An 18,632-nucleotide genomic window follows, 5' to 3' on the forward strand; every position below is an offset into this window, starting at 1 on the left:
GCCCTGGCGAGCTGGGTGCGCAGTCTGCCGACCCCACGCGCCCACGGCAGCTACGAGGAAGCGCTCCGCTGTCTCCGTGCTCCGCTGTCCCCATGCTCCGGTGCCGTTGCTGGAAATGTCCCAAGGGAAGACTCTGTATTTTTTTTTTTTATTTTAAAAATTCAACAAATATTTATTAAGTACCTGCTTTGTACCAGGGTTTGTTCTAAGGGCTTGGGGTACAGAGGTGAAAAAATATGTCCAGTGTGCCTAAATTCAGTACGATGTATCCCTAGAACAGAATAGCATTTAACCACGAAAACGGCGTGCAGGAATACTGAACGTCGCCAGGAGACGCTGACGGGGCAGGGCGCACAGCAGAGCAGGTGCAGCAGACGCCTGCGGCCTTTCAGGCGCTGCAGCCTTTCCTCTTTGTTTGGGTGACCTCTTTTCTCTGGGGAACTTCCACCTCCCCATCCCGTGGGATTTGGGAATGGAGCTGTCAGTCAAAGTACCTCTCCCTTCTCCCCAGGAAGCTAGCGTTTTTGAGGCCTATACAAGCTGGTTGCCTGGACTCTCAAACCTGGTTCAGCGAGGAACCTGCAAGACCCTGTATTTTGATGGTTCTTCCAGGAGCTTGTTTCCACATCAAACACAAACCTTCACCGAAGAAAGTTCCTGAAGTGTTGAGTCTTGGTCTCGGAGACTCGGGAAGATAGTGTAAAAGCTCCAGCAACGCTGGGTGTTGCGAAGGAGGGGAAGTGCAGTGTGTCTTCCAGGACCATTAGGACCAGACAGATGCCGGTTAAACGCCAAGGGACAATACGCTCTTCAGCTGAGGACCGCGTCCTCCGGACGTAGCTCAGAGAGCTGGGGTCCGCAGTGCTTTGCGAGGGTAGCACTTTGGGAACGCGGGGCTTTCGTCCGTACCCGACCCCTGCACGGGAGCGTGGGGATCCTCCCTCAGCCTCTGGGGATCAGCCTTTGACAAGCCCGCCAGCTGTGCCGGGCTCAGCGGCACGAGGGATTAAAGTGACTCTACTCGTCGCAGGCAGCCTGCAGACTTCCCTCGGCTGAGGGGCCGGAGAAGGGACAGCCTTCTTCCGCGCACCGCGTTAGGGGTGCTCTGAGGGCTGGAACAGGTCCCTTGCGTGCCCTCCGCTCCTCGACCCCAGAGATGCTCGCTCTTCCCCTTCTCTTCATGGCGAGTGTTTCCGTCGGCACAGATGCCAGCCCCTGCACGAGTATCTCTGAGCATGGCTGACCCCTTAGCAGAGACTGACCAGAGAGGCCACATCATTACCTGCCACCCAGCAGGTGAAGTGTGTACAGAAACCAAAACGGGACACGGGCATGGAGGCGAAGGAACATAATGAAGGAAAGCGAAGTTACAGCTCACGAGTTAATGACTTGCCGTTTCGATTGCTGTGGATTTTATCCTTGGCCGGGAGAGTGTGGCTGAGAAAAACATACACATGGAAATAAAATGGAGTAAAAGATAAAACGGAATAAGAATTTTCAAATGGAAGTAAAAACTCTGATTAGAAAGTCTTGTTTTTATCATGATGTTCTTAGAGGTGAGGCTATGTCCTTGTTTCAGTGAGAATTCTCATTTCTTAAATGAATGGCACAGGGAACCTCTTGAGTTTTCTTTGCATTTCAGGTCACTTGCTTGGGGTGCCTTCTGCAAGAGCCAGGGAGGCCCTCAAACCACAGAATGGCCAGCATTCTTGCCACGCGTGTGCACGGGCCTCCTCAACGCCCCCCGGGGTGGCGCTGGCCACGCCCCTGGGCAGGACCACCTGTCTCTGCCTAGACCCAGCTCAGCACAGCTGATCACAGGCCTTTCCAAATACAAGTCTAACAGGTTCTCCTGCTGAGCATACACTGGACAATGAGCAGATCCCCTATGACATGGGCTCTGACCCCCAGCCGGCAGCCACGTGCCCAGGAAGCCCACCCCACCCTCCGTCTGCAGCAAACATCCCAGGAAGCCAGTGAGTCGGAGCTGCGGGAAGGCAGATCGCTGTCTGCGGGGACATCTGTGAGCAAAGCTGAGCAGGAAGGTCTGTCACCATCCACCCCGACCAGGCAGGACCTGACCTACGGCCGACAGATGCCCTACTGTCTGTCCTCGTGTCCAGCTCAGGACCAACCGGAGGAACCCCAAGTGCTCCCCTCACCAACCTCCTAGGAGCCCCACTTCTCGTAACCCCCGCCTCCACTGCCCCTGCACCCCCTTTCCCCCCGGAAGCTCTCTCGTCCCCGGTGCCCAGACTCTGCCAGACGCTAGTGACACTAGTGACATCACTGAGGGTGGCCAAGCCCCTCGCTGCAGCAGCACTGCCTGAGCAGCCCCTGCTTGCTCCCACGCGGGCGGCCTGCCCTCGTCCCCACAGCTCGCGGACTCCTATGCATCGGCCAGGATCCGGACCCCCATGGACCACCCCACTGGGACCCTCACTGTATCCCACCGCAGCTCCAGACCCCTGCCTGCCCTGCACCAGCCCCTCCCCTCCGCTCCCCTTCTCAGCACCAGGCCCCTCTCCTCCCAGGTAAACCCCTAACTGCACCGTCGGCCCCGAGTCCAGACAGCGCTCCCTCCCGGGCCCCGCGCAGGGCCCGGCCTCTCGGGGGCTGTTGGGCTGCCCTGCTGGCTGTGTTTCTCTCCGGCGCAGCCCGCCTCCCCAGGGCTGGCGCCTGCGGTCTGCAGCCCCCACCCGCGCACAGCACGGTTCCTGTAGGAGACGTGCTCGGGGAAGGGCTCCGGTGAAAGCAACCTTCCTGGTCGTAAAGAAGAAACAGGCAGGACGTGTGCTTCTTTCTCCTCCAGCCCCGAGTGCTCCTCTCGCAGCTCTTCCCGTGTTCTGCTGTGAGCGCGGAGGGGCGCTCGGAGGCGCAGCTGTCACGGGACAGGGGAGTGAGCTTCCCGCAGTGCTAGGGGCCGGGCCTCCGAGATGGGGGCTCCGGGGGCAGGTTGCTTTTGCTCTTGGCCTGCACCTGCAGCCACCTGTGCCCCCAGGACCCCTTCCCGTCCCACCGTGGGGAGCCCACCCCCAGGGCCTCAGCTCCCCCGACCGCCTCCCAAGGCCCTGCCTCCACACGCCTCCCCTCTGGGGTTAGAGGTTCCACACGTGAAACCTGGGGACAAGCACACTCAGTCCATGATAAATGATAAATATTCTGTTTCCTTGGATTATACAAGATGGTTTGATTAAATACCTGGGGTATTGTCTCTGAAATAATTGCACTGGTTTTCTAACTCCTCTGAATCAGCAATCCTTCTATGTTTAATTTCTACCTTAGCTTGACTTTGCTACTTAGGAAGAACTGGTTCATCCTTTTATCTTTTTAATTGTTTGCTAAAATTTTTGTACTTCAGTCGTGCTGGAAGTTTCAAATGCTTTCTAATGATCCCAGAAGTCAAATAGTAAATTGTCTTAAAGAAAAGAAAAGCCTTAGGGCTGGGGATATAGTCCACCTGCCTTCAGACGCACTTGATGGGCCCTCATCGTCCTGTCACCCCCTCCCCCCTCCTCGTCACAGGCCACCTGCTGCTCATGGGAGCTTCCTGCTTTAGTTCCCCTTCATTCTGAGCAGTTACAACCATTTCTGTTCAGAGAAAATATGCTAAAAATATGAAATACTCAAGCAAATAAATGGAAGGTCTCCATCTCTGCTTCGCGCATGCTGCCCTGAACTGTCTGCTTTTCTCGCACATCTCTCTTCTCTGAGTTGACAGGACCTCAGATGTGCTGTTGCTTAGGACTGGACTGTGGACGGACCCCGACCACCTTCTTGTCACTGATGTTCTCAGCTTTACTTTTGTGCTTTAAGGCACTTCCCCCAAAGAGCCCTCTCCCCTGGTACTTGCCCCAGGGAGACGCTCGTCCCGCCAGCAATGCTCACAGGGGTCAGAGTCCCTCACTGCCGCCTCCGCGACAGGGGGCCACCTGCCCGCTCTTCCTGCCCCCAGCTCCTCTGTGACCCAGACGGCCTGGGCTGTCCCCTCCCTCCGCCTTCCCTCCTGCTCCTCAGACAGGAATGCAACCTGGTGGGCAGACACCCCGGGCCCACTTTCCACACCTCCATTTCCTCCTCCCACCAAACCCCGAGGGCCCACCAACCTCAATTTAGACAAAGGAGCAGCCCCAGGGAGGGCACACCGATGGCCAGGCTGGGGTCTGAACCCTGTGCTGGGTCTTTGCTGGATCTGGGGGGAAGCAGAGGCATCTGGGCCCGATGCGGCGTCCAGAGTTGTCTTTGTTTACTCCCACCCCGCCCGAGGGAAAACGCGCTAGCAAGGAAGCAGCTTGCCCTGGGCAAACGCCCGTGAGCCTAGGCCTCCTAGGCTGGGGAGAGACCAAGAGAGTCTGAGTCAGAGAAGGGGGTGGTGGTGGGGTGGGGAGGGAGACGGATGACGATCTGACGTCTCGTCCCGGAGGACACTTCTGTCCACAGAAGCCACAGGGTCTGCATAGTTCTTATGGTTAGCTGGCACGGTGAGCCTCCTGGTTGCATAGACAGGCGCGGGCTCCCCTGGGCGGGGCTGCGTCCCTGCCTGGCTGCCCTTTGGAACCTCAATCATTAGAAAGTGGAGCCTGGTTTCTGAGACAAACAGTCCGAGAACCCCTGAGGCCCCGTCAGCACTGATCCTACACATCTGGGCCAGAGACACAGCCTGGGTGTCCTCTTTGGTGGCACAAGGACCAAGGACGGGCCCACGACGACTAGGGAAGTCTGCACTTTCCAAACATGGCACTCAAAGCCTGAAGTGAGTGAGAAAGGCTCCAGCAAACGCAGGATGCGGTGTCAGGCAGCAGAACACACTCCGCAGGCAGTTTCACAGCCGCTTCTGCAGGCGGGCTGGTGAGGGATGCGGACGGGAAACCGCAGGCACCCCGGCGGGGCTGGGATCCTCACGCTCGGAACCCTTCTCCAGAGCTGCACCTGCTAGGTGGCCCCACAAAATCGGTGTTCCCCCCGCCTCTGCTGCCACAAAGCTGAGAATGACACCACTGAAGAAAATGCCCCGAGTAACAGCTTTTACCAAAAAACCTGTCACAGGTGAGTTTGAATGTTTCTTCAAATATCAATGCCGTTTTGCAGAGCACTTCAGCCCGCCCCGTCCCCTCTCTCAGTAAGCAGAGGCCACGCAGCCCGAGCGGGCGCGCTGTCCGGACAGACTCCGGGCCACGCCCGAGTCTCGGTCTGCCCTGGGCCCCTGCAACGGCTGTGTCTGAGGCTTCGCAGACAGCAGGCCCCACAACGTGCCTCCAGCCTCAGGAACCCCAGCCCAGGTCAAACAGGTGGGCTTCCTCTTTGATCTAAATGTTAATCTCTCTGAACGGCGCCCTGAAACTAGCTCTCTGCTCCATGAGCCCTAAGGTCTGGTGTAAGTCTACTACTGTAGCTCTTTTTTTTTTTAATTTTCCTTCAAAAGTTCCTACCAACCTTGCATTTAGCCCCAAGGAGGGGCTGAGGGGGTCCAGACCCCCACGAGGGCCCACAGGGTAGACGTCCTGCACCCCCCACCCAGGACCGCAGCAGCAGCTTTGAGCAACTCAGGGTAAAGCTGCTTTATGAACCAAAGACGGTGCAGCTCTCAGCACTGCTTCCCTGAAAATCCTACCTTCTTGAAAAGCTGAGGGAAATGTTCTTCAAAAAATAAAGACCTAGAGAAGTTTCTTTTCAAAAACACTTTTATGATCAATTTATGAGAATTGGAAAGAGTCTGGGGTGTTGTCACACGACATGCGTTCTCCCAGCCTGGGTGAGAGGGTGTCCACCCACGTGATGAGGAAGAACCAGGCTTTGCTGGCCACCTACTCCCTCGAGGGCCGGGAGGCTAAAAGGGAAAGACTGGTTTGCAAGGATAATGGCATAACCTGGTGTTTATTCACATCGAAGGTTTAACATGGGATTCACATTCCAGTCCAGTTTCCAGAACACAGCCCTGCAACCATCTCTTAAAAGGATGCTTTTGGGGAGGAATGGTTCATCGGGCCTGGGGACACACCCACCGCCCAGCTCAGATGGAACAGGACAGAGGTGAGTAACCACGAGGCTCACAGCACAGGCACCTGGGAGGCCGGGGTGAGACATCGGTGCTGGGAGAGGCTGAGAAAGGAGGAACCGGGTGCCGGGGAGGTCGGCCAGGTCTGAAATCTCAGAGTTCTATGGGATCGTCTCCTTTGGGCGGGGCGAGGCGATGCCCCCAGGGTCGCAGCCTAACCTGTCGGGGGAGCCCCGGGACCTGCTGAATCATCTCCTCCACGGAGACCCCTTTCAAATGGTGGCTTCAGAGGTTTGGCAAAGTGGTCACAGGACACAATCCACACACCTGCATTAGGCCGGACCCGCCCTTGGCCAGGAGCCCCGCTGTGCCCTCCCCGCCCTGCGTCCGTGGCTCCCGGAGGAGCAAGGGCCCCTCGCCGGCCTGGACGCCCTTGGCCACGGCCTGGCAGCCTCACACCAAGGTCATGACCTTCAGGGCGGCCGGCTGGAACCTGCGGATCCTCTTCTTCAGGGCCTTGGAGGCCTTGATGCGGCAGAGCCTGGGCACCGGGGGCAGGGGGGGTCTGGAGCCAGCCGGGGCCCGTGGGGGCGGCTGGGGAGCCGCCCCAGCCCAGGCCGGGCCCCTCCCCCCGCCCTGCACGCAGCCCTCCGAGTCGCTGCTGCCGGACTCCGCGTCCCCGAAGCGGTTGGCGGTGTGGTCGCTGGCCTCGTCCTCGCTGGTCTCCGCGATGGTGGAGTGGAAGGGGGAGGCGGGCTCCGAGCCCCCCGACTCGCTCCTGGCCTGGGCGTCCTGGCGGGGCAGCTGGGGCCTGGCCCTGGCGCACACAGGCTGCGGGCCACCCCCTCTCCTCACTGCCGGCCCGTGGGGCCCGGGGCTGGGGTCCAGGCAGGGTCGGGCCGAGATCTCCGCGGAGGACCGCCACCTGTGCTGCTTTCTCCTGGGCTCCCCGCCGGCCGCCACCAGGGGGGCTGCCTCCAGGGGGAACAAGGCCTGGGTTGACGCCCGGTGACCCTCCCGTCGGGCCACCAGCAGGGGGACGAAGAAGGACACGGGGTAGAGGCTGGACTCTGAGCAGGACCGGCCGGGCGCCCCCCTGGCCAGGGTGGGCCTCCTGAGACCACCCCCTGATGCAGGAGGAGGCCGGGGGGCTGGGAAGGCACCCCACTGGAGGGGCTGCCCCCCAAACCTTCCCGCCCTGTCACTGGTGCCCCTCCTGACCTTCACAGGCTTTGTCTTGGGGGGTGGCGTTTTCTGCCCTGTCGGGGAAGGTCTGCTGGCAACAAAGTGGGGGTGGGCACAGTGTCCGGGGGCCAGAGGGACACTGTTCCCCCCTGCCCTCCCACACGGGGACCTGCCTCTACCCGTCCAGCCGTCGGGTGCCAGCTGCTGGGCCCGGGAGCGGGGAGAGGGGGCTTGGCCGCACCCCATTGAGGGGGAGCCTGCACCAGCCTCCTCCCGTGAGGGTTGGGGTCCCTTATCTGGAAGGCTGCTGGAGTGCAGGGTGTCCACAAGGGGCGCAGGGCCCGGCTGCGGGAGGCTGTCCCCACCGGCGTCCCCCCTCTGCACCAGCCCTCCCCCTTCTGCCCCTCCTGGGGCCCAGGCCAGCTTCTCCAGGCCACCCTCACTATCTGCCCTCTGGCCACCGAGCTCCGGCAGGGAGGGGGACGCCGCCCGTCTTGGGAGGCCCCGCTCAGTCACGCTGCCCCTCGGGGCTGGTCCCCGGCCCCGCAGTCGCAGCAGCTTGTCTATATAGGCTCCGGCCGGGCCAGCATCCGGGCCCAGAGCAGCCCGAACGGAGCTCGGACCCGCAGGGCCGGGAGGGGGCTGGCCTGGGGGCAAGGGGCTGTGGCTCTGCAATGTCTCCTTGGTCAGAGCAAAGAGGGGGCTCTGCAAAGCCACAGCGTGCAGGGGGCTGGGGTATGGGTACACCTCCCTGCCCCCCTTGGACACCAGGTCACGCTGGAACTTGGGGTCTACGCCGTGGCAGAGGAGGGAAGTGGCCTTGGGGTGCGCACTGGCTTTCTGGAGCCTCACCTCAGCCGGCAGGGCTCTCTCAAGATCACCTGGGGAGGAAAAGAAGAACAAGAGGTAAATAAGGGAAGAGGTGAGTGTGGCCCTGGGGCTCGAGGCAGGCGGCCACAGGACAAGCCACCCCAGCCTCTCACATCGGTGCCTGGACAGAGTGTCCTCTGCACACGCGCCCTCGCCCGGCCCCAGTCAGGCCCCTTCCAGCAACAGCTTAGAAGGTAAGTCGCAGACCCAAACATTCAGTTCCACGCCCTCGTCCACCAGAGGTGCGGAGGATGCCCAGGGGCCAGCCGACACCGGGCAAGACCTTGGAACGGACTTCCCTGGGTGATCACAGATTCAGCCAGAGAAGGCTCACCACACCAGGTCTAGCGTTAGGAGTAAAGGATTAAGGTCTTCCCTTTGAGCTCGTTGGAAGTAACAGAAAGGCTCTTCCCTGGCCTGTGGGGGCACAGCTCTCTCCCCACGTCCACACTCAGCACTGCACCCACTCTGGTCACTGGCAGAGCCAGGACGGCCGTGCAAGGGTGTGGAAGGATGTTCATTTTAAATAATAAGAAAAAATGCTTTCTATTACAACAGCCCTGTTATAATGAGCAGAAGTGGGTGTTTGATTTCTACCTCCATCCAAAACCCAAAAAAGCCTACAGAGAATTTGGAGCAGCACCCGTGGGGGCGGTACCAGCCCCACACGCACAGGGCTTCTCGCTGGTGCTCAGCAGGGCGGCGGCCGCCCCCGCCCCTGGGAAGGGGCTCGGAGCCGCCCCCACTGCCTGGGCTGGGACCGCCCACCCTCCTGGCTCTCCTTACCTGTAGACACCGGCCTGGGCCGGGACTCGCCCTCCTCGCTGGCCTGGGGTCCCCACGTAGGCAGGGGGACCCCACACACGGTGGTCTCGTCTGCTGACCGGGGCCGGCAGTCCCCGGTGCTGGGCCCGGCCTTGGCGGTGGCGGGCAGCAGCGTGCCCAGGGAAGAGGACAGGCGGTCACTGCACACGGACGTGCAGGAGGTGGACAGGGAGCAGGAGCCGCCGTCGCTCAGCTCGTAGAAGCCTGGACCGGGGACAGGGCGGTCAGCCCAGCTCCCCAGGGAGCCCTGCGCTAAGGGGACTGCGGGGCCCCAGGGAAGCCGGCCTGGGGGTGGCCAGGGCTGGAACACCGAGGAGGCCTCCCTACTACTGTCTCCTGCCGCCCACGGCAGGGTTGGTGGGACCCCCATCACCCACGCCCACCACCTGCCCATCCCGATCCTTGCCCAGTGGCTTGTTTTGCCGACGTGACCACTGGCCTCTAGCCCTGGGGAGAGAGACTCTGGCTTCCCCCCGCCTCCGTCCTTGGTGCCTGCCAGGCTCATCCAGAGAAGCAACCAGACAAGAAGCCGCATTTCGGGAGGTCCCCCGGCCCCGCCCTGCTATGGGCATGACAACCTAGACTGGGGCACGACTTTGCAAATTAAAAACAAGAGAAGGAAACACTGTCCTCGGAGAGAACCCTGGTCTCCTAGGTTTGCCTGGCAGTGTAATCTGGACGGAAAGCCCATGTACCCAGGGCCGTGACAGTCAGAGAGGCTCTCCAGCCACCTCTGTGTGACCTTGGAGCACTGGGGCAGCAGGGGCGGAAGCCAGCATCTCTCACGACACCGGCTTTAGACTGAATAAGCCTACAGACTTAAAAAATACTTCTGTCACGTAAAAGTGACTACTGACAACTTGCATGCTGATTCAACAGAAAAGAGCCCAGAAGCATCTGCCTCGGCCCAGGGGGAGGGGGGAGACTCCTGGGGCTTCTCTCCATCCAAAGCAGTATTTTCCCAGTTAAACAGTGTGTATCGCCCCCCCCCCCCCCCAGGCACATTTAAGTAAAAGCAGCCCCTCTTCAGCACGCGCCAGTAACGCGCTGTTCTGGGCTTGCGCGCAGCTCCCAGAGAGCAGAGGCAGGTCCCCTCCGTTGGGCCAGAGCACTGACCCCCGATGCCCGGGGCCCCAGGACAAGCGACAGACCAGAGTGTCCCTCCGCGAAGCCACGCCGCCCCGAGCCCAGGGCGGGCGCCGTACCCGAGCTGGGCCTGCTGTCGCTGTCGGGGGCCTCGCTGGAGCTTCTGCGCACGTCCAGCTGCAGCTCGCTGATCTGCTGGTCCAGCTGGTCCAGGTGGGTTTTCAGGCCGACGTCCTGGCGCCTTAAGCGGCTCTAAGAAGGGGAAAAGGGAGACGCCAAACCCCTGCGGGCACAGAAACCGATGCCCGAGGCCCCACGTGCCGCCGCGTCGCCGGTGCGGCCTAGCCCCCAAACCCGCAGCCGGGCGCCTGCCAGGCGGCTCCTCCTCACTCACGCCTGAAGGAGAACCTACGCCACCCCCCACCTCCAGCCGGCCTCCCAACTGCAGACGGCTTTTTATCAGCATTTCCGGTTAGACGTTTCTTCATAAGGACATGGAGAAATACGGCTGATTAGGGTGCAATCAGGATCAAAAACGGGACAAGGACCCTCCTCTGGCAGGAGCCGCTGGTAAGATTCTCAGCTGCTGTCTTTCTTTGCGGAGGTGCAGTGACGTGCAATGCCGTGCTAGCTTCTGGTGTGCAGCACAGGGATTCGGTTACACACACACACATCCTTTCCAGATTCCTTTCCACCGCGGGGCGCTACGAGCGCTGGAATGCAGCTCCCTGTGCGATGCACTGGGTCCGGGGTGATCACCCGTTTCCTTTTCGGTCCCGGTGAGAATCTGCTTCCCCGGGCACGTGCTGCGTGGACCCTGCGTCTGGTGCGTCACGGGTCTGTCACGGTGGCCCGTCCATGGCACCTGGGGAGGACTGACCTTTCTACCTTTCAGGGTACAGGAAAGTCCCCAGGAAAGAAAAACAAGGACCCTCTTCTGCAGGGTCTCAGCCCCACATCACAGGTAGCATTTTGAACTGTTCTGAGTTTTGTCAGACTTTTGGGGATGGGGGCACTGCAAGAGCAAAGGGCCCTGTGCCTGGGGTCACAGCAGCCTGAACACCAGCCCCAGGACCTGTCTGGTTTTGAGGTCACATCTCAGCTCTGCCTTCCTGGGCCCCAGCTCCTCCAGGCTTCGGCTTCCCCGGCTGTCTAACGGGTCACTGTGCGCATTAACCACACGTGTGTGTGCATCATGTAACATACATATAACACATGTATGTGGCTAGGGCTCACGTATATGCTCACACACACGTAAGTCACGTGTAGCACTGGGTATTTAATAAATGCTGACTTCCTTCCTTCAGTGATCAAACTTCACCCTGTTTCCTAGGTCCGCGGCCTAAATTTCTTGTTTGAATTAACACTTAAGTTTAAGGCAAATAACTAACGAACGTAGTGATGTGGGTTATCCTGTTTAAGAAAATAACTAACTGTATTTTAAATTTTTATACAGGAAATGAGGAATTACTTCAGTCATTTCAATAGTATGAGAAGTCGGTCCAAGAGAGAAGCAGGTGGTGGTAATTTCTCTTTCTTTCGGGAGGACTGGGTGGGCCATGGCATCCTGACCAGCCCAGGTGAGGGCTGGGGTGAGGGGCTGGGGGCCCGGCCGGCAGCACCTGGTGAGGGGCAGACACCAGGGGTCTCAGAACCACCTCCAGGCCACAGCCTCCCAGCCTCACCTACCTGTAAACACAACACGGCCAAAAACAGTCCGGAGTTTAATCAAAACTTAAATACTCAGAACCACCCAGACCAGCCTAAACATCCCGGCTTCCCACCTGCACCTCTTCACAAAGGGAACCGGCCCCCAGGTGGACAGCACGGCCTGAGAGCCGGGCTGGGGGTGGGGCGGCAAAGATGGGCTCCCAGCCAATCACCATCCGGGCAGAAAACACTTAGATTCAAACAAAGGGGATTTTTACTGCAAGTGATTTTTCTCCTGTCGTAAAACAAGACCATGGTACCAGCAGAAAATTAAGTTCCTCTGTTAGACCACACTTCGCTCAAAAACATCAATTTGACCTCCTCCAAATCACGACATCCTCTTCCTTCTGAAGGAGGTCATCTCTGGATCCCACAGTTGGCTTCTTTCCTCCCTCTCCACACCCCTTCCCCCCCAAAACCGGAGCCCTGTGTGTTTGTGCTAGAATAATTGCTTTGTGATTAATGTTTGCCCAGCCAGGCCTGCAGTTGGCGGGTTCTGATGAATGTTGAGAGCGCACGGGCGCCGGGCTCTCTGGGACTCTCAGATGATTTACTGCGCCCTCAGGACCCCACTGCACGGCTGCGGGGCTTCACCATCAGGGTTTATGCCGTCCTCTGTCACCTTCCCCGTCCCTCAACTGAGCCTTCTGTGTCTGCTTCTCAAGAACTCCTCCTGGGCCTCTAACTTTGTGCTCGGTCTAAGTTCCCTATGTGGCCAGGACCGGGCATGACCCACTGCAGAGCCAGCCACGGGGCAGCTCCATCCACGTGTCTCTGCAGAGAAAACGTGTGACAGAGACGTCGATGCCCCGTCAACTTGACTGTGGCCATCACACGGACTCCCCACAGAGCAGCCCGCAAGCTGGGGGCCAGCCGCCCTCCCCACTCACCGCAGGCCCTCAGGCTCATGGTCAGGATACCACATCCTGCCAGAAGCCCCCGAACCTGGGCGAGGGGGGTCCCATGTAAGGGGGAGCACACGGGTCCCAGGAACTGGGAGCACGCACCCTGGCGTCCACACAGACTCTGGGGCTCCCTGCCACTACCTGAGACTCCAGGGCGTGCCTGGGCCCTTGCACTCTGACCAGCTCCCAAGGACCAATTTTTCACAACCACAGAAGTTTGTGGTCTTAAAAAGTTGGTTGTTTGGTTTTGCAGAAGGATTCATATTTATTAGTTCAAACTTCTGCTCAGGGATATGCCATTCAGAACAAATACCTGGCTGATCCCCCGCGTTTTGGAAACGTTTCCTCTGCTCGCCACGAGAGACCCGAGTTCCACCGGCTTCGCCTTTTGCTCCTGTCTACCGTTCAGCTTTCCAGCAGATTCGGAGGACAAAAATGAAAACTGTCCCAAAGTTCAGGACACGGACGTGGCCTCTAAAACACCTGTGTTCTTTCCTTGAAAGCTGAGAACAAGCAAAGGAAGCGTCTTCCGCAGGAATTCTGAGGCCTCACAAGGGCCCTGTGGTTGGGTAAGCGTTTCGGCCTCGCTTGAAAAGAGATCCGCCAAAGGGCCAAGGTCACAGGTTGGCCTCAGGATAAGGAGCACTAGCATCACAGAAGGATGCCTCCCCCCACGACCTTGAGCGAGTTCGATCCCCTGGTAATTTGAGGAGCCAGTGTGGTCCGTCCCAGGAAACTACCAGGCGGGGGTGGGGGTGTTACACCTGCAGTCAGACCTCCAGCCCTTAACGCCGGCACCTGGCGGCCGGGAGACGCTGCTGCCACGCAGGCTCAGGGCAAGTTGTGACCAGCAGAGCCAGCCACCAGGAAATTCCCCAGGATCCGCTTCCTCACCTCCCACCCAGGGCCCCTGTCTCCCCGGCCCCCGCAGCGCCTCCTGGTGGGAGACGGGGCTCCCAGGCCCCTCGGGCTCCTGAGTCCACATCACTGCGGGGAGTTAGCCCTTCTAAAAATAGGGACGGCAGCCGCTGCTCCCAGGGGACCCCTCCTGGGAAGACAGACAGGTGAGCCCAGGACAGCAGAGCGGTAGGGCTGCTCTGGTCGGAGGTCATGGGAGGTTCTTAACCTTAGAAACCTAGAACACGGAGAGAGTGAGTGCTGAAACCGTTTCCCCTTTGTGACAGCAAGAAAAGCTGCTCGTTTACTTACTCCACAGATACTGAGTACCTACTACGCGCTTCCTCGTGTGATCGGAGACGCAGCAATTGAGAAGGTGCACAACGTTGTGGTCAGCGTTAACATGGTAGAAACCGCGATTCTAACTGCAGTTTAAATCCCCCCAAATGCTCCAGCTCATTCTCACTTGGGAATTCTGTGGGACAAAGCTATGAAGGCTCAGATAAAAGTTCTTCCTGCCTTCACACCTGAAAGGTGCCCCTTGGCAGATTAACACCAGGGTGGGGGTGGGAAGAGGCCCTACTATGTGAGCGGGGAGTTACTGAAGTGTGCAGCTCCGCTGGAGATGAAGGTGTTTTTAAAAATATTTTACCTATTTATTATTTTGTTTTTGTTTTGGGGGAAGTAAGTAGGCTTATTTACTTGTTTATTTTAATGGAGGTGCCGGGGACTGAACCCAGGACCTCATGCACGCTAAGCACGCGCTCTACCCCTGAGCTGCACCCTCCCCCACACAGGTCTTTTGATTGTGCTTGTCATCACAGAACTAGGATTACTCCTCATTTTTTCCCTGTAAGAAAAAATGTGAAGGTGTTAATCACTGGGCTGATGTCACACCTTTGCAATTATTCCTCCCTTTTGATCCCGTAATCTGTTCCAAGAACAAAGTTGCAAGACAAAGTGTGCGTGTTCCTTCTGGTCCCCACATTAAATAAAATAAAAAATAAAACAAAAAAACCCCTGTTTGATCTTCTCTCCCAAAAGGCTACTTGTAATTAGAGGCTGGGCACTCACAAGTCTGATCTGCACACTACTGAGGCCAAGTTAATCATCAGCTGGGCTCCCACCCCTTCGTCAGGACAATTCACAGCGGCACGGCACCACTCCTTCCAGTCACATGCGTGTCATGCCTCTCTGCCGGCCACTGTGTGCTTCCCCAGGCAGGGTGGGTCTGGGTGCCCACACACAGGCCAGCTAAGCCAGCAGCTGGGACTTGAGAAACTGGTGAGTGGAAAGCCAACGGAAGCTCCACTCTGTAGCCAGCTCGGTCCCTCCGTGCAGCAGTCACGGAACCACAGGAGGAGAGGCTGCACAGGGGCCGTCTCTGCAGTGTGGGAAGACAGCAGGACCCTGGGAGGCACCTCCCGGCGCTGCCTTCCTGACTCTCTAATCCAGAAGCAGTTAGCAAGTCATTGACATGACTATGCTAAGCTGACGGCTGCAGCTCTGTCCAGGCTCCTTTGCAAAGACAGCAACTTTTAAACAGGACAGATCTGATTTCTAATTTACAAGAAATTCCGCTTGGAGTAATAGAGTCTACTGTATCAAATAGACATTCTTCTCTATAGCCTTTTAATTTTTGTTTTCTTTAAAAAATACTGTATCCGGGGTGAGGGGTATAGCTCAGAGGTAGAGCCCATGATTGGTGTGCATGAGGTCCTGGGTTCAATCCCCAGTGCCTCCCTTAAGGGGAAAAATTTCAAAAAAAAAAAAAAAGAAGAAAGAAAGAAAAAAAATGCTGCAATAGTGTAAAAAAAACTCTTGAGTTGCTTCCAATACATGGAATCGAACCACACAGCGGCTTCATAACCGGCGCGGTCATCTGCACAGTGTCTTCAGTGCAACATAAAACCGGATTCGGAGGAGCCGGGCACTGGGGAGAAGGCGCGGCGGGAAGGCAATGCCAGAGGTCCAGTTCCGCCGCCTCGCCATGCAGAGAGCACACCTCTTTTCACAGGTCAGGTTACATTTTAAAGTTGGAGAGGCCCTCATCAGATACCTGTTTTCCCCATTATGTTGTTACAGTGACACGGCCCCCGAGCTCAGCCTGGCACATCACTGGGGACAACCCGGGTGCACTCTGCACGCTGGAGCTGCTGTCCCTGAACCGACGCAGCAGGGAGGCGCTGACACCGGGAATACGACCCCGGGATTCCAAGCAGCCCCCACCAGGGGCAACCGACTTAATGCGTTCTTATCTGCACAGCACGGAAACTCCATCAAGCAGGAAAACACCCTAAAAGCCTGCCGGCGCGGGGACGCGGGCAGAGCCGGGCGCAGTCCCGATGCGCCTCTAAGCGCAGGCGAGCAGGGCCCGGCTACTTTCGGGATCCGGATCCTTAGCCCTGCGCCTCGGGCCTCCGCGTCCGTCTCCTCGGAACCGAATCGCGTCCTTTCAAATCCCCGAGGGTGCCCCTCCAGCGGTCGGGCGGCCCGGCCGCCTCCCGCCTGCCCGGGTGGAGCGGGTCCCCGCGTCCCCGCGACCCCGAGCAGCCCAACGACCCCCGCGCGCGCTCCTTACCAGCTGCTCCTGCAGCGCCGCCAGCGCCGCCTCCAGCCGCAGCTCGTGGGCGCGGGGGCCGCGGGGGGCGGCGGGCCCGGGCGGGGGCTGCATGGCCAGGGCGCCCCGCACGCGCGCCTGCTGCCGGGCGCGCAGCCCCTGCAGCTCGTGCAGCCCCGCGAGCGCCGCGCGCAGCCGGGCGCCCACCCTGCGGCGGTCCCAGCCCGCGGGCCCCGGCGGCCCGCCCGGCGCCCACATCGCGCGCTCGACCCCGGAGCTCCCCGGAGCCGCCCCGGCCTCCCGAGAGGCGCCCCGGCGGTGCGCGCGGCCTCCGGCGCCGCCTCTCCCCGCCCCCGGCCCGCGGGTCGCCAAGGTAGGCTGGGACCTATCGACCTATCGGTGGCCGCGGAGGCGGCGTTTGCGCACGCCCCGGGGTCACAGCGGCCGCCCCCGGGCCCGCCCCGTCGGCGGAGCCCCGCGGCCTTGGGGACCAGGACGGCGACGATGCGTGCTGTGACCTCGGAGGGACCCAAGCGGAGGTGGGCGCCCGGCGGGAGACCTGCAGTGGCGGCAGTGGGACAAACACGGTGAAAGGTTTTGTCCAGGGTAAAAAAATGTTTAAGACAAATCATTGGGTAATATCACATTGTAAGGACCACGTTACCACTATCAACCCATTAGAACTTTGGAAAAAAACCTCCACTTTTCTTGGAAACCTTAGCTTGTCTCTTCTCTCTTTCTTTCTCTTTCTCTCTCTCTCTCTTTCTCTCTCTCTCTTTCTCTCTCTCTCTTTCTTTCTTTCTCCTCTCCTTTCCTTTCCTTTCCTTTCCTTTCCTTTCCTTTCCTTTCCTTTCCTTTCCTTTCCTTTCCTTTCCTTTCCTTTCCTTTCCTTTCCTTTCCTTTCCTTTCCTTTCCTTTCCTTTCCTGTCTAGTTTTATCGAGATCGACTCACACTCTAAATGACTCCCTCATTTAAGGTGTACTCGTCCGAGGTCCCCGAGTCCGTTCACAAAGTCGCACCGCTCTGACTATCTCTCCGACTGCACCCCAAACACTGAACTGCCTGTTCTGGGCATTTTGTATGAACAGACCCACCCACGAGGTGGGCTTTTACGACTGGATTCTTTTTCAAGGTTCATCCATATTTTAGCAAATATAAGCACTTCGTGCCTTTTATGGGTAAACAATGCTCCGCTGTGTGGTAGGACCACTTTTTCTTTGTCCATTTATTCCTTAACAGGTCATTGCCACTTTTTGGCTGTTGTGAGTGCGGCTGCAATGGACATTCATGTTCACGTTTTTGTGTGAAAATATGTTTTCATTTCTCTTAGGTGTTTACCTAGGAGTAGAACTGCTGGATTGTAGGTAACTACTCTGTTGAATCTTTTAAAGAACTTCCAGACTGCTTTCCAAAGTGGCTGCACCATTTTACATCCCCACCAGCACTGTGTGAAGGGTCAAAATTCTCCACACGCTCACCAGTGCCCATCTCTTGTTTTAGCCATTCTAGGATGTATGAAGTGGTATCACATTCGGATTTTGATTTGCATTTCCCTGATGGACAGTGATGCTGAGGAGCTTTTCATGGGCCTAATCTAAGGTGCTTTTTTGTAAGTTTTTTTTAAAAACAGTTTTAGTGCTCACATTTGAGTCTTTGATCTGCTTTTAGTTTTTGTGTATGATGTGAGGTAGGGGTCCAGCTTCACTTACTAACATAGATATTAAGTTGTCCCAGCACCATTTGTTCGAAAGACACTTTCCATCCCACCCCTCATTTGTTGAAAATCAGTCGATTCAGTAAATTCAGTTTCTGGATTCTCAGCTCCATTTCACTGGTGCACATGTCTGTCCTTACGCCAGCTCCATGTTGTTTGACTACTGTAGCTTTGTAGTAAGTTTTCAGGTCAGGAGGTCTGAGTCCTCTGACTTTGTTCTCTTTTTTTCAAGACTATCCTGGCTATTCAGGGTCCCTTGAATTTCCACATGAATTCCAAGATTAGCTTGTCAATTTCTGCAAAGAAGCCAGCTGGGATTTTGACGGAGGTTGAGTGGAATGTGTAGACTGGTTGGAGCAGCATTGCTACCTTAGATTGTGTCTTCTGACCCATAAACATGGGATGTTTTCCCATTTCTTTGGCCTTCTGTAATTAAGTGTTCTGTAGTTTTCAGTATACAAGTCTTGCCCTTCTTTTGTTATTTATTTCTAATATTTTATTCTTTTTCAAATTATTGTAAATGGAAATGTTTCTCTAATTATGTTATCAAAGTGTTAGTTTCCAGTGTATAGAAATAAGCAGTTGATTCTTGTATACTGATCCACGCAAGCTGGCTGCATTTTTTATCAGTTCTAATGGATTTGTAGTGGATTCCTTTACATTTTTAAAAATTTACAAGATCATGTCATATGGAAATAGGTATTTTCACTTCTTACTTTCATACTTGGATGCTTTTTATTCCTTTTTCCTGCCTAATTGCTCTGTCTAGGACTTCCAGCACACCTTGAGTAGAAGAGACGAGAAAGGCACCTTTGTCTTGCTCCTGTTCTTGGGGGTGGAGCCCATGCAGTCTCTTACCCTTGGGTGTGATATTAGCTACAGGG

The 18,632-nt window shown here is 57.4% G+C and overlaps 1 protein-coding gene across 1 annotated transcript; it reads right to left on the reverse strand.

Moving 5' to 3' along the window:
- Positions 1–5,663: 5,663 nt before the first annotated feature.
- DACT2 (dishevelled binding antagonist of beta catenin 2) lies at positions 5,664–16,375 on the reverse strand. Its single transcript, XM_072966241.1, has 4 exons — positions 16,055–16,375; positions 10,081–10,213; positions 8,837–9,079; positions 5,664–8,061 (listed from the first exon to the last, which is right to left on the reverse strand). Exons 1-4 carry the CDS (start codon positions 16,289–16,291, stop codon positions 6,449–6,451), a joined length of 2,226 nt encoding a protein of 741 aa, XP_072822342.1. The 5' UTR covers positions 16,292–16,375; the 3' UTR covers positions 5,664–6,448.
- Positions 16,376–18,632: the final 2,257 nt, after the last annotated feature.

The sequence above is a fragment of the Vicugna pacos genome, chromosome 8 (assembly GCF_048564905.1).
Source record: "Vicugna pacos chromosome 8, VicPac4, whole genome shotgun sequence".
Lineage (NCBI taxonomy): Eukaryota > Metazoa > Chordata > Mammalia > Artiodactyla > Camelidae > Vicugna > Vicugna pacos.